The following is a 19,197-nucleotide window of genomic DNA, read 5'->3' on the forward strand; positions in this document are numbered from 1 at the left end:
GGGAGCACGAGGGCTGGGATACTATCAAGTCGCCCACGCCTAGAAAGGGGAAGTCGAGAGGCAGGGATCTGGTTCGAACCACGGATATTCCCGTCAGTAAGTTCGCGCTTTAGACACTGAGCAATCTCAGCCTCTTCTACCGTGTTAATCCTTGATGAGCTCTGTTTTTCCCAAAACCCCTTTTGGCGAATTGCTGCTGAGCACCTGTCGGCGGTGAAATATCGAGCAACGATGTCCCTCGGTGTGTTATACTCTTGTGGCGATAATAGCAGCGAGAAACTGCCGGCAGTCTGATGCGGTGTGGAACCACATGGAGTCGAAAAAATCAACAATGAGAGTGAATTGGGCTGATATGACCTGTACTATAGCATTTTTAGCCATAATCAATGCCATTCAATGCGTATGAATTTTCACAGTCGATTCGCTGTGACAAACTAAACCCGTGTGAAACAGTTTTGACCAGGTCGACCATGTCCAGGAATAACAAACCAATGAAGTTAACAACTTCAAGCACGTTGTTGGATGTTCTATATTGAATGATCAATGCCGACATCTCTTTGGGAGATTTTCCCGTCAAATACGAACCTAATTAAAACCGAAGACTTGGTTGCGTGCTTTTTAGATGATTGGCTGCCGATTCTTTTTACTGTAGCCTGGATAAATCACGACGCGCATTAGAGTTGATGGGACCGTTTAGAGATGGCGATGTCGTCATGGTTAGGTAAGTCGATCGGCTTCTAAGTTAAGAGTTTGTCACCCAAGTGTCCATCTCCCTTGCTATCCATGTGAACTTGAGTTTCATTTTTGTTTGGCGCTTGAGGACTAAGCTGTGTAGATTCATGGTCGCTTCCCTTCCTGACTAATCTGTTGCTTCTAAGCTTAGCTTATCAGTTAGATTTTCATCCTTGGTGTTTCTCACCGGCTGCAGGACAGATCTGACTCTAGGGGCCGGTGAATTTGAGCGATTTTATTTTTAGCTTGATAATCATCGCGTGGTGGTAACCAATATTGCAAAAACGAAACAAGTGAGCTTATCAGAGCTCACTGCCTTTCACTTCACCATGCCTTTCTAGAGTACGCGAATCTGCCATCTGTTTACTTACTGTGTAGTTAAAGACACTGTCCAAATGCATGCTAGCGCGGAGTCTTCGTGTTCCTCGATATTGGTCATGTATTGCTTCGTTGATGCTGTTAGTGAAACTCCGAGCGCTCAAGGTGTCCGGATTTTCGTATCAGAGCACTATGATGAAGTATGTTACAGCGATCGAGCACTGATCGTATCGTATATGGAAGATGGGCAGTACCTTTCAAAAGGAAATCCGCCTAACCTCCATGGTTCGAGAAACACTCCTTTCCGTCTCCCCCTCGTCTCACCCAATCAACTTTTTCATCATGTATTCTCTTCAAGGCTCGAGTGCTGCTTCTGACGTGTGTTTTATCGAACTATTGAAGATACTGTTACCCGTTGTATGTTAAAGTGTGCGGTGCTCTATCTGTTCTCTACCTGCAATACATCTGTACATTGAATTTTCACTAGCTGAAAAACTCCTTCCTACCCGCAGTTGATCGCCAGATGTGACAGACCGCATACCGAACCCGTAACGCACCATTTTTCGAAGGTTACTGGCCGTACAAACCAATGGACGTGGTATCCGAGGGTGACCGTATCGCGAAACATGTATCGTTCTCCACCTCTTGCCACCTGTTGGACAAGCTAAGAGGGTTGAAAGTTGCCAAGGCGAAAAAGGCTGTACTGGCTCGATTCATTCTTCTCTGGGAAACACAGTATTTTGGTTTACCCGGTGCTGACACTCGTGCTGGGGCTGGTCGTGCAAGTTTCTACCCACTTCTGAGACTAATGCTTCCTCAGTTTGATCGGGCTAGACCGGCTTATGGATTACGGGAAACCGCTCTGTCCAGATTATATATTAAAGCTTTTGGCATAGCTAGTACGGGTCCTGTTGCTCAAAGTCTCATGCATCCGACCGGACAGTCAACAAACCTGACAAGAAATGCTGATTTTGCAGACTTGGTTTTTGACGTTGTTCGGAATCGCTGCAGGGAAGACAGTGTGTTGAATTTAAAGGTGAGTGCTACTTTACACCCAGGGTGCGCCTTCGCCGACTTTTTTTCACATAACAGCGGTTCCGTTGTTTTCCTTTTTATTTATCTGAAGACAGAAAAAGATACAAATCCTTCTTGATACCACAAATTAATGGTTGAGAATCAGCATTTTGGTTTCCTTGAGCTCTTCTTGCTTTTTCTTTACAATAAGGCTTTCAAATAAGTCATGGTTGTACGGCAGTGAAGCATCGGTGTTGAGCACTGATGTCATGCTGTCGTTGATGATGATGATGATGCTTTTTTGTATGTACAGTCGCTTCGTCGCATGCTTACTTTGGAGAAAGCAGATTTCGGCGAAACTCTAATTTCCACAAGTCCCGACACGCTTTTACACCTGCAATCTGATAATCGAATACAGCAGAATCGAAATCTGAATACAGAAATCCAGCATCAGAAGTCCGACGGATAAGAAAATGAGATGCAGTCACGTAAGCGGACTGAGGTCCTATTCTTCTGACTCGTGACAATGATCTGCACTCGTTTTTTATTCTTTCTTCGGTCTGTGTAAACTTTCAAAATCTGAAGCCCTACATCAAAGCTGTGGGAAAACAGAACTGACGACATGTTGGCGCTTTTTTCATCTCCATCAACCGTTCACCTACAGTTATGCGTTTGCAGCTTTGCCACATGGTAGCAACAACTGGGGAAAATATGTGATGGAATCCAGGGCGAGCGAGAGACAGTTGGAAATTAGTTCTAGATTCGACAGATGTTCTGAGTAAACAGCTTTTTCGCTCATATCGAACCTAATTTCTTAGCTTAATCAGCATTAGAATCCGGGCTCTAATGGTAACGATTGTCTGGGGTCAACGAAATGACCATCGGATGTCTAGCAGTTGAGTATGCGAGGTTTCGTGCTACGGACTAACCGCTAAGTAACCACTGTCTCAGTGCGTACCAAACAAATACACTCATTTGCAAACTGAAGAATGTGCTGCACAAAGACCGCTTCGTTTTTCAGTTTATACGATATTCGAAATATCGCAGTGTATTTTCTCAAGGGAAACTACTCACAAGGTTACGTACCATACATTTTGGGAGACAGCGGTCTGTCCCATCGATGCGAGTGATATTGTAATTGCATTTGAACTGGTAGTTGCTATGGGGTGCAAAAGGGTCGCTTGTTTGGAGTCGCAGAGCCAAAGTAGACCAGCTTATGCTTGCGACTGGGAATGTGCGATTAGAATCGGTTGTTAGCTTCAGTTTGCTGTTTTCGAGTATGTAACTTCCCTTAAATTCAAGAAATACTCGTGCTTTTTAACAGTTACGACCGGGTCCGCTCTAGATTTTTTCAGACTGTTTTCAAAAGAATCTTCCCTGGTAGCCATTTCGTAGTATGGTTCCTATTAAGTGTGCGCACTTTTAGAGTGGTGCAGTGGCGACAAACTATTCTGATTTATCCACAGAATTCGCCCGAGACCATCCTGCTTCATTTGAGTAGGTTGATGTTTGCCCATTGACTCAGAACGTCTGTTTATTTTGGCACTAATCTTCGAAAACCCCTCCTTCCCTCTGAATGCCTTCACTGTTTTTTTCAACTGTTGTTGCCCTTTGATGAATCTGTGAATGCATGTTTTACATGAACGGCTGGTGGAATTATGTCAGTGTTAACATGCGGTCGATTGAAGTGGGTATGCTTTTTATTGGTTGGTAGGAATGCCATTTCGCCATTTCTAACTCATTTCTCCATTCCTCCTGAGGTGACCTAATCGATATTGGGTTGCGCGTACAGTTTGTCTTGTGACATCCCTTTTTTCCTAAAGTAACCTACCTCCAAGATAATTTGTCAGTAATCCTAAATTAGTATCATTTAAATATAAGGGTGGCTCAACTTGATGTTGGGAGGGCGTTCACTCCAGGACATCTCGGCCCCTAGTCAATGCATCCATAAGCTACTGTTGTAGTAATAAATGGCTGTTATCGAAATCTGTTGCCTCAATATAAACAAGGTGCACTGATATTTATATTTTTATGCTGCGTGTGTATATTGCATTCTTATTACATCTTACATCACTGTGGAAGGGAAGCTTTGTTAGGGTTCGAGAGGAATATCCTTTGGATGGGAAAAAGCTCTACCTGCAGGATGTTTTGAGGCTCTTCATTGGGATTAACAATCCTTCGGGAACACGCGATTCAACCGTAATTGGTACTAATACCCCGTTGTCTCACGTGGGTTTAAGAAGTTTTGCAGTGACTGATTGGTCTACGTGAGTGTGGGGTTCCATCTGTTTTTTTATTTCAGGACGTGAATGAACTTCTGGATAAACTCGCTGGTGCGCAGTCTGCGGACGAGCGACTCAGCACGATGCAGAACTTTATGCGTTCAGCTACGGCGTTGGAGCACAAATGGCTTGTACGTTTGGTTGTACGACGTGATTCTGGGTGTGGAATGACTGCCGCAAATGTTCTGCATTGTCTGCATCCCGCAGCACCTGATCTTTGGGATGTGACGCAGGTCAGTATGCCTAGGTAGGATCATTTTTACTATCTTTTTCTTAGCTCCGCTGCCGAAGCGTCAGTGTTGTACACTGATGTCATATTGTAGATGATAATGGTGGTCTTGTTCTTTGTCTGTTTGTGTACATTGGCTCTGCTTTTTTAAAGCCCGACGTTCATTAGTCGGGACAGATTGCCAGCATACTTACTCCGAAGCAACAGGCATCGGCACGCATCTTTTCTTGATGAATCTGAACAGTATATAGATATTCTTTGTGGACATATCTCCAGCAACGAAACGATGTAACTTTGACCGTGAATGAGACTGGCCTGGTTTTTCCGTGAACTTTTGGTTATGCTCAAAGAATGAAGTCCGAGGTGAACTTCACATCGAGTTCTATGTACCTCCCCTTTTCATTTGCTATCGGTAGCTTTAATCTTCATTGCTAATGCCTGGGCTGTCTTCTCCCTCTTTGTGTGAATGACTGACATCAGAATCGGACTGGCCAGTCAACAGCAGTCGTAGCACCGGAAATACACGCATAGTAAGAAGTCACAAACGGCGCGGAGCCAAATGTAGCCTTGCGCGCAAGCTGTTGGCGTCAATGTAACCCCGAGGGAGGAAGATCGGGAGGCAAACTTGCAGAAACCTGCCGCAATCCTTGGGCCGGCCTAAACACGAGAATATAGGATTGTGTACCAGTATCAGTTGCGTGTTTATCATCGAGGTACCGACGTTATCTGTCAATTCCTTTAAGTTTCAGCCTAAACCGCACGCTTCTCGGTACAGCACAATTCAAGTATTATCAGCGTCAGAATACTAGTGGATAACATGGCGGTATTTTATTAACCTTGTGGTTAATGTTGTCATCTTTAGGGTGATACCGTCGAGCGGGTAGTTATTAAAGAATGTAATGTTACCTAGATTCCAATAGATTACGTTTATCACACGGACCGGCAAGTATGCTGGTGGCCCCCAAAGCCGATTCTACTAAGGTGCGTGTGTCCACATGTTGTGCAGTCTGAAATGGTCGACGCTGCATTGAGGAAGTTATACCCTTTCTGAATGTTTGTTTGTTTTCCAGCATTGCGACCCGTAGCGTCCCAAAAATTTTCGCTTCTGCTTGGAAAGCCATTCTCCATACTGTTCTCCTGAATGCCAGCTGCCCCCATGACCCAAAATGGAAGTTACAGTTTCTCAAACTGTATACATAACCCTCTTCACTAGTTTATTATCATAGGGTTTTAAGGTAATTTCTATAACTACCTGTTTTATACTTTTGTTCCATTCTTTTCGAAATGCTTCACATAGGACCTGACTTTGCTTTGTCAACGCATTGCGGATCTGGATCCAAAAGTCTCACCTTCGTCATTATCATCGGTTAGTCAAGACGGAGCAACAGTCAACTTATTCGTCCCTTTTCGACCGATGCTTTGTGAACGCTCCGATTCCCCAGAATTACTTTGCGCATCTGCGCTAGCTTTGTGCACCCTCGGTGGGACTGCTCCAACAGAATTGGGCCTGATGTTGGAGACCAAGTATGATGGTGAGAGGGTTCAGGTAACTACAATTTCCGGTCAAGGGCTTGCTCGTCACCATCTTTCGTAGTTCAAATCCTTCCATCACCTTTGTTGATAAATTTCCACATACGGTTCCTCACCGATCCCACAACGCTCTCAGTTTATTAGTTTTGGATGTGAAGTGAGCGGTCAGACTGGTCGCGCCAGCATACAGTTAGTCCTGTTTGGATCCTCTCAACATTTGTTGTGTTGTATCGTGTTATATGGATATGGCGAAATCTTCCCTAACCTACAGAGCTTCGTTAATCACAATCTGCGTCTCTTCCTCCAGGTTCACAAATCCGGCACCTCATATCGCTATTGGTCCCGTAACTGCTTGGAATGGACTGCGAGCTACGGTGCCGATGGAGATCAGGATATAGGCTCACTTACACCACGGCTCCACAAAGCTTTCGCTTCCCATGTTCAAAGTTGCATAATCGACGGAGAGATGATGGCTTACAACACCTGGACGGATGTGATAATGCCAAAAACTACGGGCTTCGATGTCAAGCGCAGCCACCTGGACAGCGATCTATTCCGCAACCCACCACTGTCCGCTGAGGATGCAGAGAATTATCAGCCCTGTTTGATTGTGTTTGATTTACTCTATTTAAACGGAGAAGTGAGTTTGAATGACTTCAACAATAAGAGCTATAGATAGTCACTTTCGGTGCATGCTAAACGAGAAAGGAAGGATAAAACTGTTTTATTAATATCTGACACGGACGGAACCACGGTCGACGAACGATAACCGACTGCTTGAGATAGGACACAATATATGCTTTCTCAAAAAGAAGTCGACCATAAAGAAGCTGACCGACATTGGTCCAACAACAGCAGAACATACATGAGATTTTCAAAAGTTCCCAGAACATTTAACATGTTTTACATATGCAATACCTGTTTGCCTGTGGCCAGCTGGACAGAATTGACTTTACTTGCACGTGCATAACTTTGGTTTTCGTTAGCTTGAGAAAATCAGTTAGCTGACCGATTCAAGCTTGGTCCAGTGTTCGCATTTCGAACAGATAGTCACTACACACTCCGTGATACAATAGGGCCATCCGTTGTTCGCATCGTAGCTCCAATCCTTAATGAATGACACTGAATGATCGCTGTTCAGCAAGCGAAAAAATCAGTTGGGAGTCAAACTCACTAGTTGCGAGAATATATCTCTTTGACCAACTTTTAGAGATGCACGAAAGTGATAAGAGAACCCAAACAGCCAATTTGCTTTTTGTCTAAGAAAGGTTTTGATGTTTCTTTGCAGTCACTTCGTGTCGAAACCTTTATGGATGTCTACAGTTTTGCTTAGTGTAGAGCACACCCATAAATTTCGTTAAGGGGTTGCATGTAGTCTCTATGCTGGTGCAAGATGGCTCAATGGTTAGAGCGCGAATTTACTGACCGGAAAGTCCGTGGTTCCAACTCAACCTCTGCTTCTTGGCTCTACTGCCTAGGCTTGAGCAACCTGGCAAGACCCCAGCCCTCGGGCTTCCTTCGGGTGGCATGGCAGTTAGGCACCGAAAGGGTGCTACAGCTGAGCGTTCCATGCAGCTTTTTTTCGAAAACGAGAAAATACAAAACTAGCAATGTCCCATCTTATCTGCGATACAATTTTGCGTCACCCAAAGGAAGCACCAGAGTTGAGATACTATTAGGTTGCCCAGGCTTAGACAGGTTGGTTTTGAACCACGAACTTTCCGATTAGTAAGCTTGAGCTGAACAGGAATCAGTCAGTGCCATTCACTAAGGAACGGGGTTACAATGGGAAACACAGATGATCCTATGATTTTTTACGAGTTGTATTTCGGTCAGAAATTACGATGCCTGCGAAACTCTGACACCTGCAGAAGGGAAGCTCTCCGTTACTGCTCTAAACAATTACGCGCTGCTAAAAGACCATGGAAGTCTATCGTTTGGTAGTGGCATGTAATCTCCAAGATAGAATCCGTTAACTCGCCAACAGTTTGATTCCGTTTTGCGACGACAGTGAGTTTGACGCTCTGTTTCGCTCAAGGCGCTACCGACTACGGTGATGTCGTATTCCTTTGCCCCCTCCTAGTATCAAGTCAAACCTCAGTGTTCAGCATGCCCATTCACCTCTCATTGAGCCTCTTGCTCTATTCCCCCGAATTGTGAACGAAGACGCGCACCATTTGAAACTCATGCAAAACGTGCGGGGTCTTTTTCAGGCCATTTTAGTCGAAGTGACAGAGCGAAGCTAGCACCACTAAAGTTCACAGCAAAGCACTCTCCTTCTCACTGTCCACGTTCTAGTTCCCGATCTCTACAGAACGATTGATTGTTTAGTGTGATATCATTGGTTTCAATGGTCGAGGTGCATGCTGCCCGCTCGGAATAAAAGTCGGTTGTTCCTCTTGGTTACTATTTACTTCCTCCCATGCTTCTAAGTCATTTGTCTCTTATTCATCATTTGGCTTCAATTTTCAGGTCATAACCAACAAAACTGTTGTGGAACGCAAGCGCTTGCTTGCTCAAGTATTTGGTCTAGAGCCGACAGCCAACAGTTGCATCTCTGAGCGACCACTGGCCTCAACGTACGATGACTCAGAAACTCCACCGGTCGTCTGCCCCCCTCCACTCCCTGTGATTGACGGCACCATTTACCTATCAGGTTGGTGCCAAGTTCCTATAATGGCGGATCACATCATCAAAGTGTTTGATTATCTAATGGACTATCGTCAAGAGGGTCTTGTGGCTAAACTCACAGTCGGCCGAAGTCCTTATCTCCCCGGTCGTCGTCAGCGGGGTGGGTGGTGGAAGTTAAAGCCAGATTACGTATCCGGTCTACTGGAAGATTTGGATTGTCTGATTGTTGGGGGTTACTTTTCTTCAGCATCAGGTTCCAAGCATCTCAACCAGAGTAAACGAGTACGACAGTTCTTGTGCGCTGTCCGCGGTCCGGACCATTCGAACCAACAAGATGATTTACCTCTACCTTGTTTTCTCTCTTTTTGCCGTGTAAGTTTATACTTGTAGTCATGTGTAAAGACAATAATATAATTCTAACAATCATTCAGCTGCAACACCCTTTCGGTGCCTAGCTGCCATGCTACCTTATGGAAGCACGAGGACTATGATACCTCTAGGCTGCTCAAGCTGACATAGGAGCAGTCGAGATGCCGGGGTCGGGTTCAAACCACAGACTTCCCGGTCAATCGATTCGCACCTTAACCACCAAGTTATTTCGAACTCAATTTTCGCAATATTGGCATCAGAAATTGACGATGTCCGTGAATGATGACAATCAGTTGTTCTGATTGCCAACAGGCGCATCGGTGTACAGTGTTTAGCTTAGTTTGAAGGCAGTGTTATTTCTGAATTCATAGTTATTTATCATCCACTATGCTAGAGGAGTGAGATGAGGACTTATGTATGACACACCAGCCAGTTTTTTTAGTAATGCGGTGCACACAAGCTTAGTTAGTTACACGTCAGCTTGAAATTCACATTTATATTGTTGGAATATGTTCATATGTACTCGGCGACTAAAAACAAAACGCGATTTTGTTTTCCATTGGGGCATACCGTTTATCAATTTTCCGATAGTGGTTTTGGTTTTCCATTCAATCCCTAACCTCTAGAGTTTGTTACGAAAGTCGGTTGCGAAGAAAGCGACCGCTTTGAAAATATAGTATATCAATAGGTGATTGGCTCTCAATGTTGTGCTTGGTGTGAATCAGGTCCCAAGTTGCATTTACTCATTGAAGTTGACAAATATGGACAATTTGTTGAAGTTTTGCAGAGGAAATCGAAATTTGACTCTATTTTGGAGCGCAAGAAACTTGTGGGCGTACTTTCCCAATATACAGGCGTGCTTCACTTTACCTCATTAACTGTGTTAGGACATGCGGTGCAAATCGATTTTCTCCGGATGTGTCCCTTTTGACTTCGTTTGGGATGATAATAAACGATAACAAACTTATAATTACCGGAAATGGCTATCGTAACTTTGACTCCAAATGCAAAAAATGCAGCTTGTCGGGCTTTCTGCAAGGAACAGACAAGATACTACATTGACCGCTGGTCATTTGACTTTAAAGTCCACACTACTTCTGATTGCCATACGCTTATTGAGTAGGAGCTGTAGGTAACGGTGACGTCATAGATAGTGCTGATGTATCTTCTGAAGTCAATGACCATGGCTTTAGCATCAGTCTACCGGTTTTCGACTCCTACAAGTAATAAATTGAAAGTTCGTTCGATGACATACTTCTTCTCGGCGAAGATTGTTTTACTTGGGGAAACAGATTTTCAGTACGATCAAGAATCCAACAAACCACTCAACAGTGGGATTCGGGAACTCGACGATAGGCAACTACTTGGACAGACGGCAAACAACACACCAGCTGCCTTCAATATCGGAGCTTGCTGGTTATTGATGAGGGGAAATTTTCAACTTTCTATCCTTCTTCTCACCTTCAGAAAACTCTGTTAGTCACTGTTGTCCCTGGGTCTCAGTCATCTAGCGGGGGCCAGATGGCCCAAGGGGTTAGAGCGCGATTCTACTGACCGGAAGGTCCGTGGTTCGAATCCGACCTCCGCCTCTCGACTTCCCCTGTTTAGGCAGTATCCCAGCCCTCGTGCTTCCTTCGGGTGGGACTCCACGTTGAATAACCAATCTCAGCATGGTGGCCGGGACTCAAACTGGGGCATTTAAACAACTTGTGGATCTCGACCTGTGTGTTTTCCACCACTGTTTCGCTTACTACTTACAAACCACCCTGGTCCTAATGCTGTTACCAGGTGCCGATTACAAGAGGCGCTAGCTTGCTTTCACCCAACGAACACAATGAACATGCCTAAATGCACAACTACCTTCCACAAAGTCCCGACGTAACCTCCAAAACTTGCCCTAGAGTGAGCGCCTATTCCGCCCGGGTTTTACTTCGTGGCTTACAGGAGATGACACTGTGATCTCACTTTGACATATCAGCTGCTGACGGAACCACGTCATCCCTGCATCCCACTGCTACATCTCGTAAAATTTACTGATTTAGGGCATAGCTCTGGAAATAGGGTAGAGCTCGAGATGGTTCATCGTTTAAGATGTGTAACTGGTGCCCGGAAATCGCATGGTTCGAGCCCTACCTTGGCCTTTCGACTACTCCTATCTAGGCTTGGACAGTACGACAGTATCTCAATCCTCGTGCTTCCCTCGAATAGCGTTTTAGCTATGGACCGAAAGGGCATCACAGCTGAAAACATATGATATTCAATTTTTTTATTACTGGTCCGTACAACGCGTCCTAGTGCCATGTACATCTTCACCCATACGCATGTTGAACGTCCACATACTTGCTGCATTCAACTAGGTCAGCGCTGGACTTACAGTCAAACAATTCAAAGAACTAAATCATAAGCTTGGCCCGCACTGGAAACCATTCGACCGGAAACACCCAAACACAGGATTCACTGAATGGCTTAGAGTCACAACCGAACGACCAGATGTTTGGATAGCACCGCAGCATTCGGTAACACTGCAGGTGAGACGTTTTCGCACGAACAGCATTTTAGGTTCCGTGCTTCGTATTTAGACTCATATATCACAGATTGTCTCAGACATCTACGTGCACCTTTTGAGACAAGTCACTAAATAGGAGTCGAAACTGCTGATGGTCATTAGTTTGTTTGCTGAGTTGATTGCAAACGTTTAATCCCAAACCGAGGTGATATCATTAAAGCGGAATGGAGCGTAGCGTTGCATCAATGGCTTTACGTTGAGTAGGGTGCATGTACGTCACTATATGTGCTGCTAGCCAGGCCAGACCTTCGATTACCACTGGTTGTTCGGTTGAGCGGTTGTATCATCTGGCCTGTTATCCTATGTTCCGGTCAGTTGGTGAATCTAGGACCTCAATTTCTATTGTTTGATGAGAAACATGCGATTTGAACCTCACTTCTGACTGACGCCTAGTGGTCGGTCGTCTATTGCTTTCGCTGTCAACAGAGTTGTCGTCCATCCGCTCAAGTCATCGGTAATTTTTCTTGTTTATTCCCCCGTTCTGCCATTCGTGACAGCTGCAGACGTTCGCTGAAGATTCTGTGGAGTGTTTTCCCACTACCTTCGATAGATATGTCAACAGGGTCTAGTCCGTACTACACCGCATCGCTTTAGTCGCACACCACCGGCCGTAAAATTTTGAAATATCTCAACATGACCGAGAACAGGTTTCCGAAAAAAACTCTTTTGGCTTCTTACTTATTTGTACCCAGAAAGTAGCCTCCTTTTTCTTAATGGCATCACCAGAAATGTAACTTGTTTGGGTGACCGTTACTTATATACAGAACCCCCCTACAATGAGCATATGAAGTAGAAGTTTTCGACACAATTCAGCAATGAATGGAATTTTAATGAAGCACATAACTTATCACTAGACTTGTAGAATCCGGATACAGTGAGCTGAAAAGTGTCACCGATCTTTTCGAAAGTTTGACCTATCTTACGTGTGGCTCAAATTTGTTGATGAGGAGAAAACTCCCAGTTTTAATACGCCGATTCCTCCATTTTCGATCGACAAATCAAACAAATGCTGTCTACAAATGAGCACAAGATAAGCCGGATCAGAGGTTCTCCCAAGCCAAGCGCTTCTGTGATTGGCAGTATATTTCTGCATCCTGCACTCACATCCTAGTGAATTTCCGCGTGTCCACTCCAAGTTTGCTGTTTTATCATTCGTTTATTGGCGAAAATGACACTCGGGGAAATACTGTTCAACTGAACAGAGTTTCTTTACTTCAGACGCGAGAGCCTAGAAGAAGCCGGCCTCATGCCAGACTAGAACGAAATGGTTTACTGGGAGTGAAACACAAAAAACAACCATCCGGGGGATGAGAATGACGATCACGTTTGACGTAGCATCGCTATAGGAAAGGAGCGCACCAAGTTGTGTATTGATTGAACTACAGTAGATTTTGATTTGATAATTTTCTCGAGGCTTTTCGGGCGAACGATTACTTAAACCCTGTAGAAAGTACGATCCAGGATTTTTTTGTCATTGTTGGTAAATGTCATTTGCTGCTATGATGTACTATGTAGGTTTTGTACCTTGTAGTCCTTTTTTCTACCACCTTAGTTACATGCCTCCGAACTCATTTCAAGTGGTTCGTATGCGACCGGCCTCACAGCTCGCTTTCCGCGTGTGGTCGCTGTGCGAGACGACAAACCATGGCAGGACTGTCTCACAATGGAGGAACTTGTACGCTTGAATACAGAGACACAGGTATGCACAGAGAGGTGTCATAAGCCGGAGCGCACTTACTATTGCTCCATGACTCTGTTGTTGAACTTTCAGAAGCCCGATTTATGCCCCTTCGGATAGATCTTCGAATAAGCAACGCCCGTTTCACTACAGGTATTAGTTTACTGTCAGGTTCCAAGTTGTGTACCGTTGTGGTGATGTGTTTCGTTAATTTCTGTCAACTGATAATTGCGAAAACAACGCGAATTCAATGCATACAGAGGACTACCAAAAGGAACGGTCACACTCGATTCCTCAAAGTTATTCGGCAGTATGGACGAAAACATGTCGACTTTTTCGGACGCACCCGGAAATTTGCACGGGAAAATAACGTTTCATAGGTGATCAGCATCTAAATTTCGGTCGGATCAAGCAGACTTTAAAACTGCACGGAATAAGATGCCGTTGACTGTTCAAGTGCTCGAGAAAACACTCAACTGAGGTCCACCGGAAATGCGACCACTTCTGTGTAGAGTTCACAACAACGTTCCACGTAAGACGCGATTTACCATGAGGAAGGGCCACTGCTTGAATTTACTGAGCAATTGGTAACACATTTCTTGGACGTAACGTATTTCATCCAAGCAACTTTTCTTGTAATGATCTCTTTGGAAGAACAGTTAGTGCATGTGTGAAGCAGTCCGCCCAGAGGCTAATTTCGGTCCCATTTACACCGCATTTACCCCACTGCTATGGAGATTGGTACATCCAATACGAATATGGAACTGGCACACGGTCCGATGAATTTAGTCGAGACGACTAAATAATGAAGACCATTTTTTGTGGAGAGTTTGTCCTGTAAGTGAAGCAAATCTGTGCTGAAAAGCCGAGAAGCACTATACAGCTGTTTCATCCTTATTGGGAATCATCAGCAGTGCGCATCTCACGAAACTCCGAAGAGTCTCGAACCCGTGACCTCCTGGTTAGTAGTTTGAACACTTAACCGTTCGGCCACGAGCGACTGATCAGCAGTGTGATTACCTCGCACTTAGACAGGATATAGCGCCGCCCAACCTTCAATCACGGAATCCACATCACGCGGTCACACGTGTTGACTGGCTCCTCGAGCAACGACTTCTCAGATGGACGTTTCACTCATCGGTGAAGTTTATTCTTCCACTGAGCTACTTATAGGTTGTTTTGTTTTCAGCATAGATTGGCTCCACTTACAGGACGAAATCTCCACAAAAATCCCAAATCTCCTCACACTACCAATGATGACCATTTTGCTATGAGGAAAAAATTATATTTCCTGATTCTTACCATCACTGCTGCGAACAGCAATGGGTAACAAAACATGCGGTAGGTACCATTGTAACCGCACGCGTCTGATAGATTGCCGGCTCCGCTGGTGATGAACGAGGCTAGTAAGTTTGCAAGTTCATACAGTATCAATACGAACATGGTCACTACTGCTAGAATGAGTGAGATGTGAACTAGTCTACAAGTCAAACGGTTTCCAGATCTGAGGTTTACGTTATATAAACCAGACGGGTTTGAATAAACTTACTTCGATTGGATCTCTCTTTCGCTCTTTTCCTATCAGGGTAAACTTGCTGTCAGACGCCTTGCTAAGCTGGAGGGTAGTGATTACCCACTCAGTGATAACGATGCGATCGATCGGTCCCTCGTTGAACCATCTAGTCCCAGTGACCGGAATGATCCCACCTTATTGGAGGATGAGCTGTCGTTGAGTTCCGATACTCACAATACGTCTACAAGCGATGAAAAGAGTTATGGTAATCTATACGTTGGCACGAAGCGGTCTAGCACCCCACGAGCCACATCAACTCCAGTGAAGAAGCGGAGACTCCCTGTTAGATCCGTGCAGAACACTGCAATGGCTCGTTCTCTGCCTGATGTTATGCGTCCTTCAAGTTTGGTAAGAGTAATCTGATTGCGAAGTATCGTAGATGCGGGCTACTCCTAGCGACCTGACGTTGCTTATTGTGTTCGTCGACATTTTCAGTGGATGAATTCGTTTTTCTGTTGTATCTATGCCTCAGTCCGTCTAAATTTTGAGTTGATTCTTCCTGGAAGCTGAGTGCCTTGCCCAACATTTGCATTATTAAAAATTGCCCAACTCTGCGTTACGTAACCCAATTGTGTACTGTTTCAGGGTGGATGCACTGTACTTGATCATAGCCGGTGCACCATCACAAGTATACCAGTGCCGACCGACAACCTAAAGTTGGATTACTGGTGAACGTGACGTTAACTGATCGCATATTCATCGCTTAGCAAACTCGTGGAATCGTCGGATGGTGCAGTTCATGAGGCGAAGATACCAGTTAATGCTCCCCGTAGCACGGCCCATAAAAAGACGCCCAGCGTTTTCGGTTACAAGATTAGTGGTTAAGGCAATTGATTGGTACCGGTGATCACGAAACGGATGAGTTATTTAGTCCAGTCATTCTCAGGTCCCTCTCGCTAGGTTTTACCATCCAGGGGTGACAAAACCTTCATTTTGTGACCGGCGTGGTGGAGGTTCGGTATGAAGTTGAAGTGCCTATGTGTGGTATGGGAAATCGTCTTCAATAACCTACTTAGTTGAACCTTCGTTTACCAAGCCACTGCCTGCTGGTTAGCTTTTGGATTCCGCGGTGCCTTCACGATATGCATGTCGGGGCATCAGAAACATCATTTCATTCACGCTACTCAAACTTACGAGTAGCTGAACTACACCCGTTTTTTGGGCGACTTAGCTGCACCCGTTGACACATCATGCTTTGCTTGCATCTTCTGAACGTACAAACTAAACATCATTACTTATTTGTTGGTCACCGAGACTGTTTCACTGCACAATAGTAGAAAAAGTCTTGTTTCAGATGCCTAATATGTATAGAGAACTATTTCATTGCTGCAAAGTATGGTTGGACCTTCGTTTGCGCATAATTGCGACATCGATCCACTCCTCTCCCGTTAGTGTCTTTGAAGATTCCTCCCAACTCATCTGGCCAGTCCTGGTACCCACACTGAACAAGGTCGGTAATTTCAGTAACTTCTAATAGTTTTATCGGTTTCTTACTAGATCCCAGACTTGAGCAAAGAATAGTCGGGAACTATTTGTCTGGATTTTCAAGAAATATTCCCTAAACTTCGTTGAAGTGTTTGTGTTGAGTTTAAGGTGGTGTGCGTAATCGTAGTCACTTCCAGCAATCACCTCTGGAGTCTCCTACAATCATGTGGTTTTCGGGTTATGCTATAGTTTACATCAGTGAAGTTTGTAAAATACTATTTAAGTCGTTGGTAGTACTGTAAGGACATTGGAGGATCTAAATGGAAATTTCGTCCTGTAACTGAAGTCAGTCTGTGCTAAAAGCTGAGGAGCATTGTACACCTGTTCCATCCTTATTGGGATCCATCAACAGTACGAATCTCACAAAATTCCGAACCCACGATCTCCCGGTTAGTAGTTTGTACACTTTATCGTGCGGTGACGAGCCGTTCGAGACTCCCTGAAGTTTCTTGAGATTTGTAGTGTTGATGATTCCCAACAAGAATGAAACAGACGTACGGTGCTTCTGTGTTTTTTATAGCACAGTTTGGCTTCCTGCACAGGGCTAAATCTTCGTTGTTTAACTTGTTGTTCAATAATTGCTCGCTTAATGGATAGAGACGGTCAGCTGGAGAAGGATGAGTGAATTCATGAAAGTCCGGTCCATTCGTGTGGTTCTTTTATCATATGAGCATGAAATTTAGGCAATGTCCTTGAATCACTTTCTCTTTTGATTTCGTTATTATATTACTTTATTCGTTGGCTTCTGCATATTTTCCAGTTTCTTCCAAGTGTGAACTTCATGGAAAATCGTGAGTTTTGCCTTCTATTCTCTGCGGACATGAGCTCGGCGGACAAAGAGGAATTGGAACAGGAAATCAAGGCAGCTGGTGGTACTGTTGTGCAAAATCCGCGGTCGAGCACATTTTGCATCATAGCAGATAAATTAACGGCTAAAGTGAGTCTCATTGGCCATTGCTTTTATCCTAACTTTTTTTTCTACAGATCGGTAACTGCTTCGTGTGGGAGTTGCATCTCATTCCGATGCAAAATTACGGACTACCACCACTGTATCGGCATGTCAGACTACCATCAGACTCTGTTTTTATGGATGCCCTGAAAATATGTTGCTTATTTTCACGAAGATCCTAATTCCCGACAGTTTGGGATGTGTACACCATCCCGGTGTTTCGCAGATCAATGATTCGAATTCGTCACGAGCACACCATTCTTGATATGAAATGATGTTTTAGAGCTTCCTGATTATCATAGTATAAGACACACTCCACGCTGGTTTCGACTAAACGGGTGACGTCCTCCGAGCTTCACACACACAAACTCACACTTTGTGTGAGTTACTCGGAGTTCTAGCAACGCTGCTAATAATTTGTGCCCCATCTCATTGGAATCACTACCCTCGGCTGGGCTAATTATGTAGCTACATTTGATGACGAATAAAGTAGCCTACAACAGCCACTCAATCGCACTTTCAAAGTGAATTAAGGGCTTAACTTTCTGGCCATTTTCAAGCGCTGTCAACGGAAGCAGAATAAGCCAAATGATTCTCACATCTGATTAACTCGATTGGAGTGTACTGTTCATCGCTTAGACCCTCTATGAAGGCAACCTGCACATTTAACGCGCATCAATCGCTTTACTCCGATGGCCTGTGCCCACCAACCTGTCATTCATCCGGTTTCCCTTGGCCACTTCGAGACCGTGTACCTTAGAAACTATAGAGGTTAGAGGTTTCGGTCGCTGGTGCCTGTGGAATATCCTCTGTTTTTTGTTTGGACCACTTTAGTGAAGCGCTTTTCGAAGATCATGCAAAACAGGAAAGCTGTGCACAGTAATCCAACACTGTTATCCCGAGTAGTATCGACGCATCTTACACTAACCGTCTACGGAATTTCAGAAGTAAATGCTTTCAGCTTCGCCGTGTTCGAACCGTCATTCTCAGCTTTGTGGACAGGGCGAAGAATGGCTCAGCACAAGTCGTTTCAGACCACCATGCTTGGGCATATCCGGACACCAAAAGGAATCACTAGACAACGTCATATTCAAAGTGGGAGTTTTCCGGTTCAAAAAGAACGATTTGGCTTACCCTGTCACCGTAAATTTTAGAATGGAACACGTAATTCTAGCGTCACTCTCAAGTGATCAGCTAGTGCGATAATCATCTTTCGAGGATGAGCGTATTGGATGTTGGTCTTTTCGTGTAATGGTATTTTGCACTGAGAAATGCTGTCTACGGGGTACTTATAGCTAATCGTCTAGGCCTTCTTCGAAAGCCAGTTCGTCGCTCACTAGAGCTAGTAACTGTTGAAATTCTCCTAGAAGAGTGAAATGTGGTCTTGTTGCCTAATTAGAACTTCTCGAAGTAACTATATACAGTCCATTGGAAGGCTGTATACGAACTTTTCCTTTTATGTTTTCTTATTTTCAGACCCGCAACATCCTAGCTGCCTGTAGCACCTCTCCTGGTGGCAAACGTTCAGGAGGTAATTCAGCGCATATGTACAACATAGTCTCCGTTTCGTGGCTTGAATCCTGTCTTGAAGCAGGAAAGCTACTACCTTGGCGACCCAATCATTTGTTGGTGATGAAGCCAGAAACCGCTGAAAGTTTAAATACCGAATTCGACAGCTATGGAGACAGTTTCACTGAACCGCTGACAGTGGATGGCCTAAAAGAGTTACTGTCGCAGGCGTTTGAAGGAGATGATGGAGAGTCAAGTCGTCCACAGGGAATAGCGGCTACGGTAAGTGCAAGGTTCAGCGTTTTTCATAGTTCTTATGATCCTACGACTAA

General features: G+C 44.5%; 1 protein-coding gene across 1 annotated transcript in view; it reads left to right on the top strand.

Annotated features, from left to right (window-relative positions):
* Positions 1 to 688: 688 nt before the first annotated feature.
* T265_08857 (hypothetical protein) overlaps positions 689 to 19,197 on the top strand; it is a gene marked incomplete at both ends in the record, with an annotated part of 27,221 nt that continues 8,712 nt past the window's right edge. The window contains 11 exons of the mRNA XM_009174774.1: positions 689 to 721; positions 1,563 to 2,086; positions 4,367 to 4,579; positions 5,873 to 6,121; positions 6,413 to 6,745; positions 8,578 to 9,108; positions 11,463 to 11,633; positions 13,224 to 13,370; positions 14,935 to 15,270; positions 17,168 to 17,344; positions 18,833 to 19,147. Of these exons, the coding sequence (XP_009173038.1) occupies positions 1,640 to 2,086; positions 4,367 to 4,579; positions 5,873 to 6,121; positions 6,413 to 6,745; positions 8,578 to 9,108; positions 11,463 to 11,633; positions 13,224 to 13,370; positions 14,935 to 15,270; positions 17,168 to 17,344; positions 18,833 to 19,147 (2,919 nt within the window). The remainder of the gene's footprint in view (positions 722 to 1,562; positions 2,087 to 4,366; positions 4,580 to 5,872; positions 6,122 to 6,412; positions 6,746 to 8,577; positions 9,109 to 11,462; positions 11,634 to 13,223; positions 13,371 to 14,934; positions 15,271 to 17,167; positions 17,345 to 18,832; positions 19,148 to 19,197) is intronic.

The sequence above is a fragment of the Opisthorchis viverrini genome, assembly GCF_000715545.1.
Source record: "Opisthorchis viverrini unplaced genomic scaffold opera_v5_242, whole genome shotgun sequence".
In the NCBI taxonomy this organism is placed as follows: Eukaryota; Metazoa; Platyhelminthes; class Trematoda; order Opisthorchiida; family Opisthorchiidae; genus Opisthorchis; species Opisthorchis viverrini.